The sequence below is a fragment of the Pristiophorus japonicus genome, chromosome 15 (assembly GCF_044704955.1).
Source record: "Pristiophorus japonicus isolate sPriJap1 chromosome 15, sPriJap1.hap1, whole genome shotgun sequence".
In the NCBI taxonomy this organism is placed as follows: Eukaryota; Metazoa; Chordata; class Chondrichthyes; family Pristiophoridae; genus Pristiophorus; species Pristiophorus japonicus.
The window spans coordinates 141,045,988-141,062,024 of NC_091991.1; the positions used below are offsets into that span (position 1 = coordinate 141,045,988).

A 16,037-nucleotide genomic window follows, 5' to 3' on the forward strand; every position below is an offset into this window, starting at 1 on the left:
ATCATCACCTGGATATTGATCATCACCTGGATATTGATCATCACCCAGGCATTGATCATCACCTGGATATTGATCATCACCTGGATATTGATCATCACCCAGGCATTGATCATCACCCGGGCATTGATCATCACCTGGATATTGATCATCACCCGGGTTTATCATCACCTGGATATTGATCATCACCCGGGCATTGATCATCACCCGGGCATTGATCATCACCCGGGCATTGAGCCTTACCCGGGCATTGAGCCTTACCCGGGCATTGAGCCTTACCCGGGCATTGATCATCACCCGGGCATTGATCATCACCTGGATATTGATCATCACCCAGGCATTGATCATCACCCAGGCATTGATCATCACCCGGGCATTGATCATCACCCGGGCATTGAGCCTTACCCGGGCATTGATCATCACCCGGGCATTGATCATCACCCGGGCATTGATCCTCACCCGGATATTGATCCTCACCCGGATATTGACCCTCACCCGGGCATTGACCATCACCCGGGCATTGATCATCACCCGGGCATTGATCATCACCCGGGCATTGATCATCACCCGAGCATTGATCCTCACCCGGATATTGATCCTCACCCAGATATTGATCCTCACCTGGATATTGATCATCACCTGGGCATTGAGCATCACCGGGCATTGAGCCTTACTTGAGTATTGAGTCTCCTGCCGATTATTGATCATCACCCGGGCATTGAGCAACTGCCTCAGAAGAGCACAAAAAGATGAACTATGTGTGGTGCATCACAATGTGCAAAGCTCCTTGCCCAATTTTCCTTTCTGCCAAGAATGTGCTCAATGCCCAGGCCGATAAAGATGAAAATCTTCCCCAATATAGTGCAGTAATCCCATTGTGTGCTTGGCTTCAACATAACCCCAATACTCTGCTTCTAAATCCTGCAGAAAGCCACAGTTGCACTTGCAGAAAACAGGACTTTGCAGAACAAGTTGCAGTTGGCTGATGCAGTTCAGCATCAGTCTCACAGTGCTGAGCAGGACTATGAGGAGGTAATACGTCTTCTGGAAGCCGAGATCATGGACCTCAAAACCAAGCTGACAGGAAAGAAACAAAATAATTCTGCGGAGGTTACAAAGGTGAGTAATGTAGTGAGTGCTGTGAGATGATCAAACGTGAACATGGAGCGGACGAAGGAGTTTTCTTGAGCCTTGTTTGACCTAAAGCCATGAGACTTCATTGGGTCTGGAGTCAAACCTAACTGAACTCTGGTGGGACAGGATATACTACTCGTGTGATGGAAGAGCTTTGGATGTTAGTTGAATGGTATGATTCTGTGCTTGACTAGTCTGTGGGGCAGCTCTCCCCACAGCCCCCAGATGTTAATGGGACGGCCTGACTGAGTTGGAATTGCCTGAGTCAGAAGTCATTTGGAGTAAACTACACATGGGTGATAGGTTCCTTTCCCAAAAGAACATTAGTGAACCAGTTAGGCAGCTCTCTGTTTCCCTGATGCCAAAGTTATGAGAATTCCATTTCACAGCTTACCATTGAACTTTAACTTTGAACTTACCACCATATGTGTACAACATATAGGTTGTCATCTATCAACATAACTTGTGGGGAAGAGCAAAAGTAAAGGCCATCAACATAAGATAGTTACCAAGAAATCAAATAGAGAATTCAGAAGAAACATATTTACCCAGAGATTGGTGAGAGTGTGGAACTCGCTACCACAGGGAGGAGTTGAAGTGAATAGTATAGATGCATTTAAGGGTAGCTCAATAAACACATGAGGGAGAAGGGAATAGAGGGTTAAACTGATAGAGTTGGATGAAGAAGGATGGGAGGAGGCTCGAGTGGAACATAAACACCGGCATGGACTGGTTGAGCCGAATGGCCTGTTTCCATGCTGTATATGCTATGTAATAACCACGAGGCTACTGTAGCCATATGGCACTTTTGCAAATTCAAGTAGATGACATTTACCAGATGTCCCTTATCTATTGTTCTAGTGGCTTCTTTATAAAAAAAAACTGGAGCAGGTTTTCTCAAACATGACATCTGCTTTTTGAAGTCATGCTGAGTATAACATATCAAGCCCAAGAATTATACATGATTTTAATAGCATCCTTAATGATGTCTTTAATTTTTCCACCACGGTAGCTAAATTAATTAGTTTATACTTACCCAATCATAGAGTCAGAGACATTATGGTACAGAAGGAGGTCATTTGGCCCATCGAGTCCATGCCAGCTCTCTATAGAGCAATCCAGTCAGTCCCATTGCCCCGCTCAATCCCCGTCGCCCTGAAAGTTTATTTCCCTCAAGTGCCCATCCAATTTCTTTTTGAAATCATTGATCATCTCCGCTTTCACCACCCTCGGAGGCAGCATGTTCCAGGTCATTACCAATCACTGCATAAAAAAGTTCTTCCTCACATCCCCTCTGTGTTTCTTGCCAAAATCCTTAAATCTGTATCCCCTAGTCCTTGTACCATCAGCTAATGGGAACAACTTTTCTTATATAAACCTGTTATAATCTTGTACACGCCTATCAAATCTCCCCTCAAACTCCTTTGCTCCAAGGAGAACAACCCCAGTTTCTCCAGCCTAACCATGTAGCTAAAATCCCTCATCCCGGGAACCATTCTGGCACATCTCCTCCGCACCCTCTCAAGGACCTTCACATCCTTCTTAAAGTGTGGTGACCAGAACTGGACACAATACTCCAGTTGTGGCCTAACCAGAGCTTTATAGGGCCCAAGTTTCCGCCCTCTGTAAAAATGGTGCACCTCCATAAGGTGCGTCGACTTTCCGCAATAAAAAGGGCGCCGAAAACTTACCTTGTGATTCTGCGAGCTCCTCGGGACGTCTTCATGCTCGGCGTGGCGCAGCACAAGGGGTCGGGGGCGGAGCCAAGTCCCGGCGCTGAAAACAGTGCCGGTACCTCTGCACAAGCGCGCTAGAGTGTGCACACATATGCAGTAGCTCCTTGTCTCCGAGGCTGCGTGGGAGAGGCCTGAAGCACACCGGCCCTAGCCCTGGCTGAATGGGCTCCCCGGGCAAAGATCGGGACTCGGGCCTCCCTCCCGTTCAGCTCCCCCCCCCTCTCCCTCCCTCCCGTTCAACTCCCCCCTCCCCCTCCCGTTCAGCCTCCTCCCCTCCCCATCCCTCCCGTTCAGCTTCCCCCCTCCCGTTCAGCTTCCCCTCCCCCCCCATCCCATTCAGTCTCCCCCCCCCCCCCCACCCTCCCGTTTAGCCCTTCCCCCTCCTCCCTCCTCCTCTCCCCCCTCCCTCTCTCCATATCGGCGGCAGGGCCCACCCGCCCATCATCTCGCTGGGGGCGGGCCCCACCCGTGCTTGGCAGCTGCCAGGCATCTGCGTCGGCGACAGCGGGGCCCGTTCAGCCTCCTCTCCCCCCCTCCCGTTCAGCCCTGCCCCCTCTACCCCCTCCCCTCCCCTCCCCCTCCTCTACCCACTCCCCTCCCCCTCCTCTACCCACTCCCCTCCCCCTCCTCTACCCACTCCCCTCCCCCTCCTCTACCCACTCCCCTCCCCCTCCTCTCTCCTCTCTCCTCTCCCTCTCTCTCCCCCTCCGCTCCCCCCTCCCTCTCCCCTCTCCCCCCACCCTCCCCCTCCTCTCCTTCCCCCTCCCCCTCCTCTCCCCCCTCCCTCCCTCCCCCTGCCTCTCTCCACTCCCTCCCCCTCCTCTCCCCTCCTCTCTCCCCCATCCTCTCTCCCCCATCCTCTCTCCCCCATCCTCTCTCCCCATCCTCTCTCCCCCTCCTCTCTCCTCCTCCTCTTCCACCCTCCCCCTCCCCCTCCCCCTCCCCCTCCCCCTCCTCTCCCCCTCCTCTCCCCCTCCTCTCCCCCTCCCTCCCCACTCCTCTCCCCCTCCTCTCCTCCCTCCCTCCCCCCTCTTCCCTCCCCCCTCTCTCCCCCCACCCCTCACTGTCAGAAACACAGAGAGACACTGACAGAGGCAGAGAGAGAGACACTGACAGAGGCAGAGAGAGAGATACTGACAGAGACAGAGAGAGAGAGACACTGACAGCAGCAGAGAGACACTGACAGACAGAGAGAGAGACACTGACAGAGACAGAGAGAGAGACACTGACAGCAGCAGAGAGAGAGAGACACTGACAGACAGAGAGAGAGACACTGACAGAGACAGAGAGAGAGAGACACTGGGGGGGGGGCCTGTCCCAGCACGCTGTTGGAGGGCTCCCGGTGCTGCAGTAGGTGAGTAGAAACTTAACTTTTTGTTTACTGATTGATTTTTTTATTATTTTTTTTATTTGTAATTTTTAAAGTTTTTTTGATTGATTTATTGGTTGATTTATTGATTTATTTATTATTTATTATTGATGATGGCTCTTTATTTGTAAAAGTGAAGTGTTTAAACCCCCCTTTCCCCCACCCATCTTTCATTCCCTACACCTAATTTATAAGTGTAGGCAAGGTTTTTCTGAGCGTACAAAAATCTACACTTACTCCATTCTGAGTTAGTTTGGAGTAAGTTTTCGCTGCCTAAACTTGCAAAACAGGCGTAAGTGGCTTGACACATCCCCTTTTGGAGAAAAAAAATCTGTTCTAAAATGAAACTAGAACTGAAGCAAACTAAATGCCGAGAATTGCATTTTCTAAGATGCCCCATTGTAAACTATTTGCTCCAAAAAAATAGGAGCAACTCGGGCCGAAACTTGAGCACATTAAGGTTCAGCATAACTTCCCTGCTTTTGTACTCAATACCTCCATTTATGACGCCCAGGATCCTATATGCTTTGCTAACTACTCTCTTAATACGTCCTGCCACCTTCAAAGATCTCTATGCACATGAACCCTCAGGTCCCTCTGTCCAAGCATACTCTTTAGAACAGTGCCATTAAGTCTATATTGCCTCTCCCTATCCCTTCTGCCAAATGCATCACCTCACACTTCTCTGTATTAAATTCCATCTGCCACTTGTTTGCCCATTCTGCCAGCCTATCTTTGTCCTTTTGCAGCTGATTGATATCATCCTCACTGTTTGCCACACCTCCAAGTTTGGCATCATCAGCAAACTTTGAAATTTTACTCTGTATTCCAATATCCAAGTCATTTATAAATATCAAAAAAAGCAGTGGTCCTAGCACCGACCCCTGGGGAACACCACTGTCCGCCATCCTCCAGGCTGAAAAATATTCATTCATCTGGAATGTCCCTGATTTACTAACACTTCAACCTCAGCCATTTCCTTCAGTACCTGAGGGTAAATGAAACCTGGTTCTGCTGCATTTTCCACCTTGAGTTATAGAATCGTACAGCACAGAAGGAGGACATTTGGCCCAACGCGTCTGTGCCGGCTCTTGAAAATCCAGTTAGTCCACTCCCCTGCCCCTTTCTCCATAGCTCTGCAAATTTCTCCCTTCAGTCTATCCTGCACTATTTCCCCTAACATCTGTAAAGAACCTATTTGAGTTTTTAATTTTATCCACTGTACAAGGTGCTGTACAGGACCTCACAATTAAAAACAGGTACAACATAGCCATTCACCTCTTCTGCCATGCCATGTCATCATCTACAATTTTGTCTGGCTCACCCTGCAACTATTCTATTTGTTATTTAGCCAACCTCTGGCACCTAACAAGTTTAAAAAAAAATGCATCCTCATTATTTTGGCTACATTCAACTATCCATCTTTCTACAACAACAATATAGCACCATCAGCATAGAAAAAAAATGTCCCGTCACTTCACAGAAACGTAACAGACAAAAAGTGGAGATTCGTTCAAGATCTAGATTAATGTTAATTTGCCTGGTATTTCTTTCATGCTAAACTTACCTTGATGGTTGTGGCACTGGCTGCCTCAGGGCAAACCAATCTTGCAGTGGGGGCCATATTTTCAGATACAAAGGGCCTATTTCAGGCGTGGGGCTTACATGCTGGGTTTTTTTTGGGCTTAGGAAGACAGCACACTTCAGCTCTTGATCAGCGTGTGCTTCCTGCCTGCCATATTGGAGGCTTAAACGGCCATTTAATGCCCGAAAAATGGGCGCGGCCGAATTTCTAGGCCACAATGTTCTCCTAATGTAGAAAAGCAGAAGATTCCAGCTGGCCCGAATTAGTTCAACAGCCCTATTTACAAAGGGCTGTCTTCTGGCAATAAAATCGTTGTCTCTTTGACTATCTAGTGTCTAATTCTGATACAATAGTGCCTAATTTTACCGTAGTATAGGCAGGTTTATTTAGCAACTGCATTATTTTTGTAAAATAAGGTGAAATAGAAATAATGACACTTTTAGGTAATATTTCAATTTTAACTGATATTTAGCACAAAATAAACGGCAACAGAAAGTTTTGTTGATTCAAGGTAGCTGGTTAGACAACCACAAAGTTCTAACTTGTCCTTGGCGATTTAGACACCATTAGTGCCTTGTAAAGTAGACAGAAAATCATTGTGATTTTGCAAAGGCTTCTATTTGAAATGTATCCGCGGTTTGTGCCTGCTCCTTTGATGTTGAGATTTAATTTATTAGGAGGACGGACAGGATCTGCAGCAAAGACTGTCAATCGCCGAATGCCAGCTGCGTACATCTGAGCTCAATCTCAAACATCTGGAAATCTCAAACAAGAAACTATTGTCCTTTGCTGAGGTGAAACTTGTCTATAATCATTGAAGTGAACACATCTTTCACAAGAGCGAAAAATTATCTAGTCATGATCTGCCAGCTCGTGTCATGTCTTGCCTTTTTATTACAAGTGTGCAAAACAAACCAACGATAGTTTTATCATCAGTCTTGACACAAGCCTTGAACAGTGCTAGAATATGCTGAGCCAATCATGCAAAAGACTTGCATTTATATAGTGCCTTTCAAGGCCTTAGGGCGCTCCAAAGCGCTTCACAGTCATTGAAGTATTTTTGAAGTGCAGTCACTGTTGTCATGTAGGAATCGCAGCAGCTAATTTGTGCATAGCAAGCTCCCACAAATAGCAATGTGATAATGACCAGATAATCTGTTTTTAGTGATGTTGGTTGAGGGGTAAATATTGGCCAGGATGCCAGTTAGAACTCCCCGCCTCTTCTTCAAATAGTATTTTAGGATCTTTTATGTCCACCTGAGACAGCAGCTGGGGCCTCGGTTTAACTTTTCATCCAAAAGATGGCAACTCCAAAAGTGCAGCACTCCCTCAGCACTGCACTGGAGTGTCAGGCAAGATTTTGTCTCTGGATTGGGATTTGAACCCATAACCTTCTGACTTGGAGGCAAGAGTGCTGCCATGAGGCAGAGGGATGACATTAAGATAATGAGTTTGTTGGCATAGATGTAGAGAAAATGTTTCCACTTGTAGGGGAGTCTAGAATTAGAGGTCATAAATAGAAGATAGTCACTAATAAATCCAATAGGGAATTCAGGAGAAACTGAAAGAGTGATAGGAATGTGGAATTCACTACAAGGAGTTGTTGAGACGACTAGCACAGATGCATTTAAGGGGAAGCTAAATAAGTACATGAGGGAGAAAGGAATAGAAGATATGCTGATGGGGTTAGAGGGAGTAGGGTGGGAGGTGGCTCGTGTGGAGCATAAACACCAGCATAGAGCAGTTGGGCCGAATGGCCTGTTTCTGTGCAGTAGACTTGATGTTACTCGATGTAACACTGAGCCACTGCTGACACCATGTATAGAAGCTGAAGCCACTTTTTTTTTAAACCTATGTCAGGGAAGCCATATTAAAAAGTGCAAGGGCTCACTTACTCTCCTTTCCTCACATTGAAAATAGCTGCTTTATGGATGTTTCTTTTTCCAGTGCATCGAGCACTGAAATGACAACTGAATGCAAATGAGGAAGGTAAAGAATAATCTGGCGTTGTACTGTGGAGAAGGACCCCTTAGAAACTAGCCAGGAGCAAGGTGGAGTGGCCCCGTGGGACTAGAGCTCTATAGGACTCGGTGACACTGACACTAGATGATTTTGTCTCACAACCTCTGGGCTTAATGATTCTTCCAAGCCTGGTGGAGTCACGTTGGAAAAAATTTCTATTTCTATGTGTTTATTGTCAGGACAGCTCATGTAAGAAGTCGAGTTCATACTTGTGCAGTAAGGGCTGTGTGAGTGTGTGTGGAGGCGATTGTCCATGCACATTGTTGGAGTAGTAGAGGGGGGATTTTACTTTGTCGAACAGATGGAAATATTGCATCCCCCAGCACTGATAACTCACATCTAATTGAACATGAATTTTGTCCACTTTCCCCACCCCCCCAAAAAAGTTTCAATACTGACTATTTTCCTTCCCTTGCAGAAAGTACACAAGGTTCTAACCTCTGCCACTCTACAAGGGACTGATGAAGGGTAAGTAACGAAGTATAACGTATCACATCTATCGTAACATGTGAGCAGAATTCTAGGTTGTACCAGAGGAAATCTAAAGATGGTTTTGACATCTTCACACTGATATAAAGACACAAAGAAGTGTTAATTTAATGCTATGAAAGGAACGTGTCATGGTCAGGACTGAGATTATGTACACAATTTCTGACAGCAAATGTGTGCTTATTCCGTAAAGCTCGTGCTGACTCTTGAGTGAAACGACGGAAAACAAAACCACTGGTTAGCAACTCGTACACGTGGTGTAAGATAAACATCAGCCATCCTCACGAATATATCATCGTATTGCATTGCTGACCACGATTTATCCTCCTAAATCTCAAAGTCAAAGGTTACTCTATGGGAGGAAACTCAACTTCGGATGTCAGAATGCAGCCTTCAAGGGATATCAAGAGTTGGACACTCAGTGGGGTAGATCTTGATTTTGTGCGGTGGTAGCAAGGCTTTACATCTCATCCGAATTTTATTTTCGTTGAAGTCAGTAGAAATAAAAATCAGGTGAGATGTAAAACAGGCTGTCAATTCGCTATCACATCGCGCAAAATCGGGGTGTACCCCGGTATGTTCTATTCAGACACTATTTTAATGAAATAATGTGGATATAATACTGGGTGAATAATCTTTCTGGCGCTCTGTAGCACTTCTGCAACATTGCTGTTCCTCCTCTACTGACACTTTCACTTAACGCCGGAACCTCAGCATCTGTGAAGTGTGACTTTTGTCTTTTAGAAGTGCACCGATACGTGAGCTCAGTGCACTGAGATACATTTCAGCAAATTGATCTGTTGTACTTTCTCCCTCGCTGCAGGGCCAACCAGTCCAAGCCCCTCCAAAGGGAAAGCAGCCTGGCCCCTCCAGAACCCGAAGAACTGCTTGCCGCCGAAGCGAAGCAGCTGCTTGAGTGTGAAAATGGTAAGCTGGGTACAAGGATGTGAGAATGGGTTTGGCAGAACTCCCAGCTTCACCACAGAATAATATTTGTACTCTATCCTTTTCGGCGTATCTTAGCATTAAAAGTATTGCAACTTTGAGGCAAGAAACATTGCAGATAAATTCTGTCCTGCGGCATTCATCTATTTTTGCATACAGCTCACCCAAAACACTACTGCCCATATCCTAACTCACACCAAGTCACTAAGCTGTGCGGCCGTGCAGCGGTCTGGAGGTCCCGCGCAGGCTGCTCACCGGCTTTTACATAGAAGGAACCACACATGCGTGAAAATTTTAATGGACTGTGCAGCCAATTAAAGGGGCCGTGCATTGAAAAAAAATCAGAGGGAGCATTGCCCATCACCCTGTGTGTTTGTTGACCTAGTCCAGCAATGCCTTAATGTTAAACTTCTCATCCTTGTTTACAAATCCCTCTGTGGCCTCTCCCCTCCCTAACTCTGTAATCTCCAGCAGCCCTGCAAGCCTCCAAGATCTCTGCGCTCCTCTAATTGTGCCCTCCTAAGCATCCCCGATTTTCATCGTCCCACCATTGGCGGCTGTGCCTTCAGTTGCCGAGGCCCTAACTCTGAAATTCCCTCCCTAAACCTCTCCAGCTTTCTCTCCTCTAAGACGCTCCTTAAAACCTACCTCTTTGACCAAGCTTTCGGCCACCAGTTCTAATATTTGCTTTTGTGGCTCATGTCAAATTTTGATAACGCTCTTATGAAGCGTCTTGGGACATTTCACTATGTTAAAGGCACGATATAAATGTAAATCGTTGTTGTTAAATATATTGTAGCTTTGAGGCAACAAGAAGCATAACAGATGAATTCTGTTCTGTGAATTGGGTTTGCATAGTGATATACACTAATCCATGTGGTGCGAGTTCCACATTGTAGTCTGCCTCTGGTTCCGCAGTGTTGTTGGTAAATCTGCTTTTGACTTGGTCAACATGCCTCCGGCAGGTTTTGCCATTGTCCATGTGTACTACCAGCAGCCTGTTTCCTTCCTTGCCCGTTACTGTCCCTGCAAGCCATTCGGGACCCCTGCCATAGTTTAGTACAAACACTTTGTCCCCTATCTCATTCCATCTCCCGCTCGAATTTCTGTCATGGTACTCAGTCAGCTTATGGCGCTTTGCCTCAACGATTTCATGCATGTCTGGGAGGATTAATGAGAGCCTTGTTTTTAAAGTTCTTTTCATCAACAGTTGCGCGGGGGGATCCCAGTCAGTGAGTGCGGACGAGATCTGTATGCCAGCAGCAGTCGCGACAGGCGACCCTGCAGCGTGGGACCTTGGATTTTAAGCATGCCTTGTTTAATGATTTGCACTGCTCTCTCCACCTGGCCGTTGGAGGCCGGCTTGAATGGTGCCGTCTTGACGTGATTTATGCCGTGGTCAATTATAAAGTCTTGAAATTCTGCGCTGGTGAAGCACGGACCATTGTCACTGACCAATATGTCAGGGATTCCGTGCGTTGCAAACATGGTTGCGAGGCTCTCCACAGTGGTGGAGGTTATGCTCGAGTTTAAAATGGTGCATTCGATCCACTTTGAAAATGCATCTACAACTATGAGGAACATTTTGCCTATGAATGGGCCCGCATAGTCTACATGCACCCGTGACCACGGTTTGGTAGGCCAGGGCCAGGGGCTCAGTGCAGCCTCCCTGGGAGCATTGCTGAGTTGGGCACAAATGGTGCACCTTCGGATGCAGAGCTCCAAGTCCGCGTCAATACCAGGCCACCAGACATGGAATCTGGCTATGGCCTTCATGAGAACGATCCCCGGGTGCTCGCGGTGGAGCTCCCGGACAAATGCCTCTCTGCCTCGCAGAGGCATGACTACTCGGCTGCCCCACATCAGGCAGTCTGCTTGTAGTGATAGCTCATGCATGCGCCTGTGAAAGGGTTTTAATTCCTCGGGGCAGGCATCGCGAGCCTCTGCCCAGTCACCAGTTAGGACACATCTTTATACTAAGGATAACGTGGGGTCGCTGGCCGTCCAGGCTCTGATTTGGCAAGCCGTCATGGGCGAACCTGTGGACTCAAAGGCATTGATTGCCATGACTATCTCACAGTCCTGTTCGTCAGACCCTTCCATGGTCGCCAGGGGTAGCCTGCTGAGCGCGTCGGCACATTTGTCTGTGCCTGGTCTGTGCCTTATGGTATAGTCGTAGGACGCCAGCATGAGTGCCCACCGTTGAATTCGTGCCGAGGCATTGGCGTTTATTGCCTTGCTCTCGGATAGGAGGGACGTGAGGGGCTTGTGGTCGGTTTCTAATGCAAACTTGGCCGCAAAAAGGTATTGGTGCATCTTTTTGACACCGTACACGCATGCGAGCGCCTCCTTCTCTACCATTCCGTACCCGCGCTCCGCCCGCGAAAGTGACCTGGAGGCATAAGCTATGGGTTGTAATTTGCCCGCACTATTGACATGTTGCAAAGCGCACCCGACCCCATACACTGACGCATCGCATGTGAGAACTAGCTTTTTACCTGGGTCAAAGAAAGTCAAAACACTGTTGGAACACAGAAGGTTACATGCCTTATTGAAGGCGTGTTCCTTGGCACCACACCAAAACCAATCTCACCCCTTCCTGAGTAGCACGTGGAGAGGCTCTAGCAGCGTGCTTAAGTTCTGCATAACGTTCCCAAAGTAATTGAGTAGCCCGAGAAAGGCGCGCAGTTCTGAGACATTCCGGGGCCTGGGTGCCAGGCGAATTGCTTCTGTTTTGGACTCTGTTGGGCGGATTCCATCAGCGGCAATCGTTCTGCCCAAAAATTCAACCTCGGGTGCGAGAAACAGGCACTTGGATTTCTTGACCCGTAGGCCTACCCAATCCAACCGCTTTAGTACTTCCTCCAAATTACGGAGATGGGAGTCGGTGTCCCTGCCCGTGATAAGTATGTCGTCTTGAAATACAACCGTCCCCGGGATGGACTTGAGCAGACTCTCCATGTTGCGCTGGAATATGGCAGCTGCCGACCTGATGCCGAATGGGCATCGATTGTACATGAAAAGGCCTCGATGTGTGTTGATGGTGGTGAGTAGCTTGGATTCCTCGGTCAATTCTTGCGTCATATACGCAGATGTAAGGTCTAATTTTGAGAAAAGTTTACCTCCAGCCAATGTGGCAAATAAATCCTCCGCTCTGGGCATCGGGTACTGGTCCTGTAGGGAGACTCTGTTTATGGTAGATTTGGAGATCCCACAGATTCGTACGGATCCATCAGGCTTCATGACTGGGACGATGGGACTTGCCCAGTCGCTAAATTCCACAGGTGATATAATGCCTTCCCGCAGAAGCCTGTCTAGTTCATGTTCAATCTTTTCCCTCATCACATAGGGTACAGCTCTGGCCTTGTGATGGACCGGTCTAGCATCCTGTGTGATGTAGATTTTGACTTTGGCCCCTTTGAAAGTGCCCACACCTGGCTGAAAGAGATGTTCAAATCGCATTATAACTGTTGAGCAGGAGGTCCGTTCCTTTAATGACATGGCATGGACATCATCCCATTTCCAGTTTAGTTTTGCCAGCCAGCTTCTCCCCAGCAGTGGTGGGGGTCTCCGGGGACAATCCACAGGGGAAGTCGGTTCACTGTCCCTTTGTGTTTGACAGAGAGCATGGCGCTGCCTAGGACTGGTACGATTTCTTTGGTATAGGTCCTTAGTTTGGTGTCGACCCTTGTGAGTTTTGGTCTGTCTCTTTTATGCAGCCACAGTTGTTCAAATTGTTGAGCGCCCATGAGAGATTGACTCGCTCCCGTATCCAGCTCCATGTTGACAGATATCCCGTTGAGTAGGATGCTCATCATTATAGGAGGCGTCCTGTTGTAGGAGCAGCGGCCATTGATCGTGTTGACCCGCTGTACATCGGTGTCCCGGGTACTGTCCCCACCATCTTCTGGTCCGCTTTCCGACCCATCCGATTCGCATACCAACCGAGCTGCCATTTTTTTGCACATGCAGGCCAACTGCCCTGTATATTCACAATTTCTGCAAACAGCCTGCTGAAATCGACATCCCCTTGCCGAGTGCCCACCCCCACACCTCCAGCACAGACCTGTTCCATTGTTCAAAGTGTTCCCAAAGAATGAGCTGCCTGGTGGACAGACAAAGGGAACAACCTGAGGAATCCCAACAGACAGCCCAGGCTAGTCAACAACAATCACACCAATTGAAACAGACAGCCCAGGCGAGATACCAGCAACCACACCCAAAGAAAAACAGACACCAAGGCAAACAACTGAACCACAACTCAGACGCTCCACGCGAGAGCGTAGACCACCTGAGAGACTGAACCTATAAAGACAATAAGACCTTGGGGGAGGGTGATGTCATGTATCTGACATTATATATAACTGTATCCTAACATGCTATACATGACTGTAATAAGATATGACCTGTAACCACCAGCATACCTTACCACCAGGGGTGCACTTGCAAGAGACAGGTATATAAGGACAGGTCTCAGGCAAGTGCAGCATTTCAGAGTTGTGAAATAAAGGTGCAGTTCCAGAGTGACCTTGACTTTACTACATGCCTCGTGTGAATCTGTACTGAGGGGACAGGACTTTACAGTGGTGACGGAATGGTAGAGAAGGAGGCGCTTGCATTGTGGGTTGATGAGGTGTGAATGGCCGTTCCTGTGGCCCTTGATGGCTTCTGCCTGCTGTCGAGAGCCTGTTCTCCCGGTTTTGTCTGTGTGTGGGGGTAGCAGCTTGTTTAGTGCTGTGAACTTCTTGTTCCGATATTTCGTTAGTTGTCGTACCTGCATTGTAAATCAACCTCGTTTCTTCTTCCCCTACCAAGAATGTCTGTGCAACCAGTGCTGCTGCCTCTAAGGTCAGGTTCTTGGTCTCTATGAGCTTTCGGAATATGCCTGCGTGGCCTATTCCTTCAATGAAAAAGTCTCTCAGCATTTCTCTCCTCAGTTCATCGGAGAACTCACATAAACTAGCCAACCTCCGAAGTTCCGCCACGAAGTTGGGTATGCTCTGGCCCACACAGCGTCTGTAGTTGTAGAACCTGTGTCTGGCCATGTGTAGGCTGCTCACTGGCTTCAGGTGGTTTCTTACCAGTGTGCTCAATTCTTCAAACGACTTGCTTGCTGGTTTCTCGGGTGCCAACAGATCCTTCATTAAAGCGTATGTTTTCGAGCCACAGCTGGTCAAGAGATGGGTTCTTCTCTTGTCTGCCTTATCGTCGCCTAACCAGTCTTTGGTTACAAAGCTTTGCTGGAGCCTTTCTATAAAGTCCTCCCAATTGTCTCCTGCATTGTACTTTTCATCTGATCCACTGTTCGCCATTCTGGGGATTCTGTAATCCCGTAACTCGTCGCCACTGTAAAGTCCTGTCCCCTCAGTACAGATTCACACGAGACATGTAGTGAAGTCAAGGTCACTCTGGACCTGCACCTTTATTTCACAGCTCTGGAATGCTGCACTTGCCTGAGACCTGTCCTTATATACCTGTCTCTTGCAAGTGCACCCCTGGTGGTAAGGTATGCTGGTGGTTACAGGTCATATCTTATTACAGTCATGTATAGCATGTCAGAATACAGTTATATATAATAATGTAAGATACATGACAAACCTCTCCAGCTTTCTCTCCTCTAAGACGCATCTTAAAACCTACCTCTTTGACCAAGCTTTCGGCCACCTGTTCTAATATTTGCTTTTGTGGCTCGTGTCAAATTTTGATAACGCTCTTATGAAGCGTCTTGGGACATCTCACTATGTTAAAGGCACTATATAAATGCAAATTGTTGCTGTTAAATATATTGTAGCTTTGAGGCAACAAGAAGCATTACAGATGAATTCTGTTCTGTGAATCGGGTTTGCATAGTGGTATACACTAATCCAATTCACTGTGAAGTATTGAATTGTAATGGGAGGTTTTCCCTAATATAAAAATGTATGGGGCTTCATACACTTTCTTATTGCTGTAATTTGGTTGATCGGAATATGAAAAATTAATTGCAGACACAGAGGTGGTGCACAACATGGGATGTAAAACAACCTGGGGGTGGAGGGGGGGCGGGGAAATAAAAGATTTACTTAACAGGACTGAATCCAATATGTAGTTAGAAAATGGATGCAGATTCCCCACTTCTGGCGGGTAAAATTTGACTTGACAAAATGTGGGGAATCGCATCTCCTGCCCGATACGCACCCCAGTCGATAGTCAGTGCCACTGGGGTTCGTGGCAGATACGATGCTGTACGTTTTGTGTCTCTGCCCAAGTCGAATTTCATCCTCCTGTTCGTTTAGCAGAAATATTCACATACAGGTTGGACCTCTGTAGTCCGACACCCTCGGGCACCTGACCGGTGCTGAACCAGAGAATTTTCCGAATCACGAGAGGTCAGTATGAGACTGTACCGCTACACCCTACATAAGCATATGCCAAGCCTAGGCTTACCGGTACCTGTAGAGTGCTGCTCACCACTCTCCTGGGCTAACTTTAACATTCTTTCATTTGTATCTGTCCACTTGTGTTTTGCTCTTTGGGCACTTTTCTTTATAAAAGTGACTGCTGATAATAGCAGAGAAACTGTCTGTTAATGAGGCCCACTGTCTCCAGACATAAATTGGCACGATCGCTGAAACACCTCGGGATGGTGGTAACCCGCCTACAGGCATGGGAGAAGATGGCTGAAAGCGGCAGTTCCGATGCCGAACCACGGATGTTTCCGGACCAGAGAGGTTCAACCTGTATCAGATATTCACCTGACTTCAATGTAAATCGGGCGAAC

The 16,037-nt window shown here is 47.5% G+C and overlaps 1 protein-coding gene across 1 annotated transcript in view; it reads left to right on the forward strand.

Moving 5' to 3' along the window:
• The window catches only part of LOC139225891 (syntaxin-binding protein 4), an 85,058-nt gene that overhangs the window by 61,496 nt on the left and 7,525 nt on the right, over positions 1 to 16,037 (forward strand). The window contains exons 17-20 of the mRNA XM_070856757.1: positions 925 to 1,116; positions 6,499 to 6,615; positions 8,262 to 8,311; positions 9,156 to 9,259. Coding sequence (XP_070712858.1) covers positions 925 to 1,116; positions 6,499 to 6,615; positions 8,262 to 8,311; positions 9,156 to 9,259 — 463 coding nt within the window. The remainder of the gene's footprint in view (positions 1 to 924; positions 1,117 to 6,498; positions 6,616 to 8,261; positions 8,312 to 9,155; positions 9,260 to 16,037) is intronic.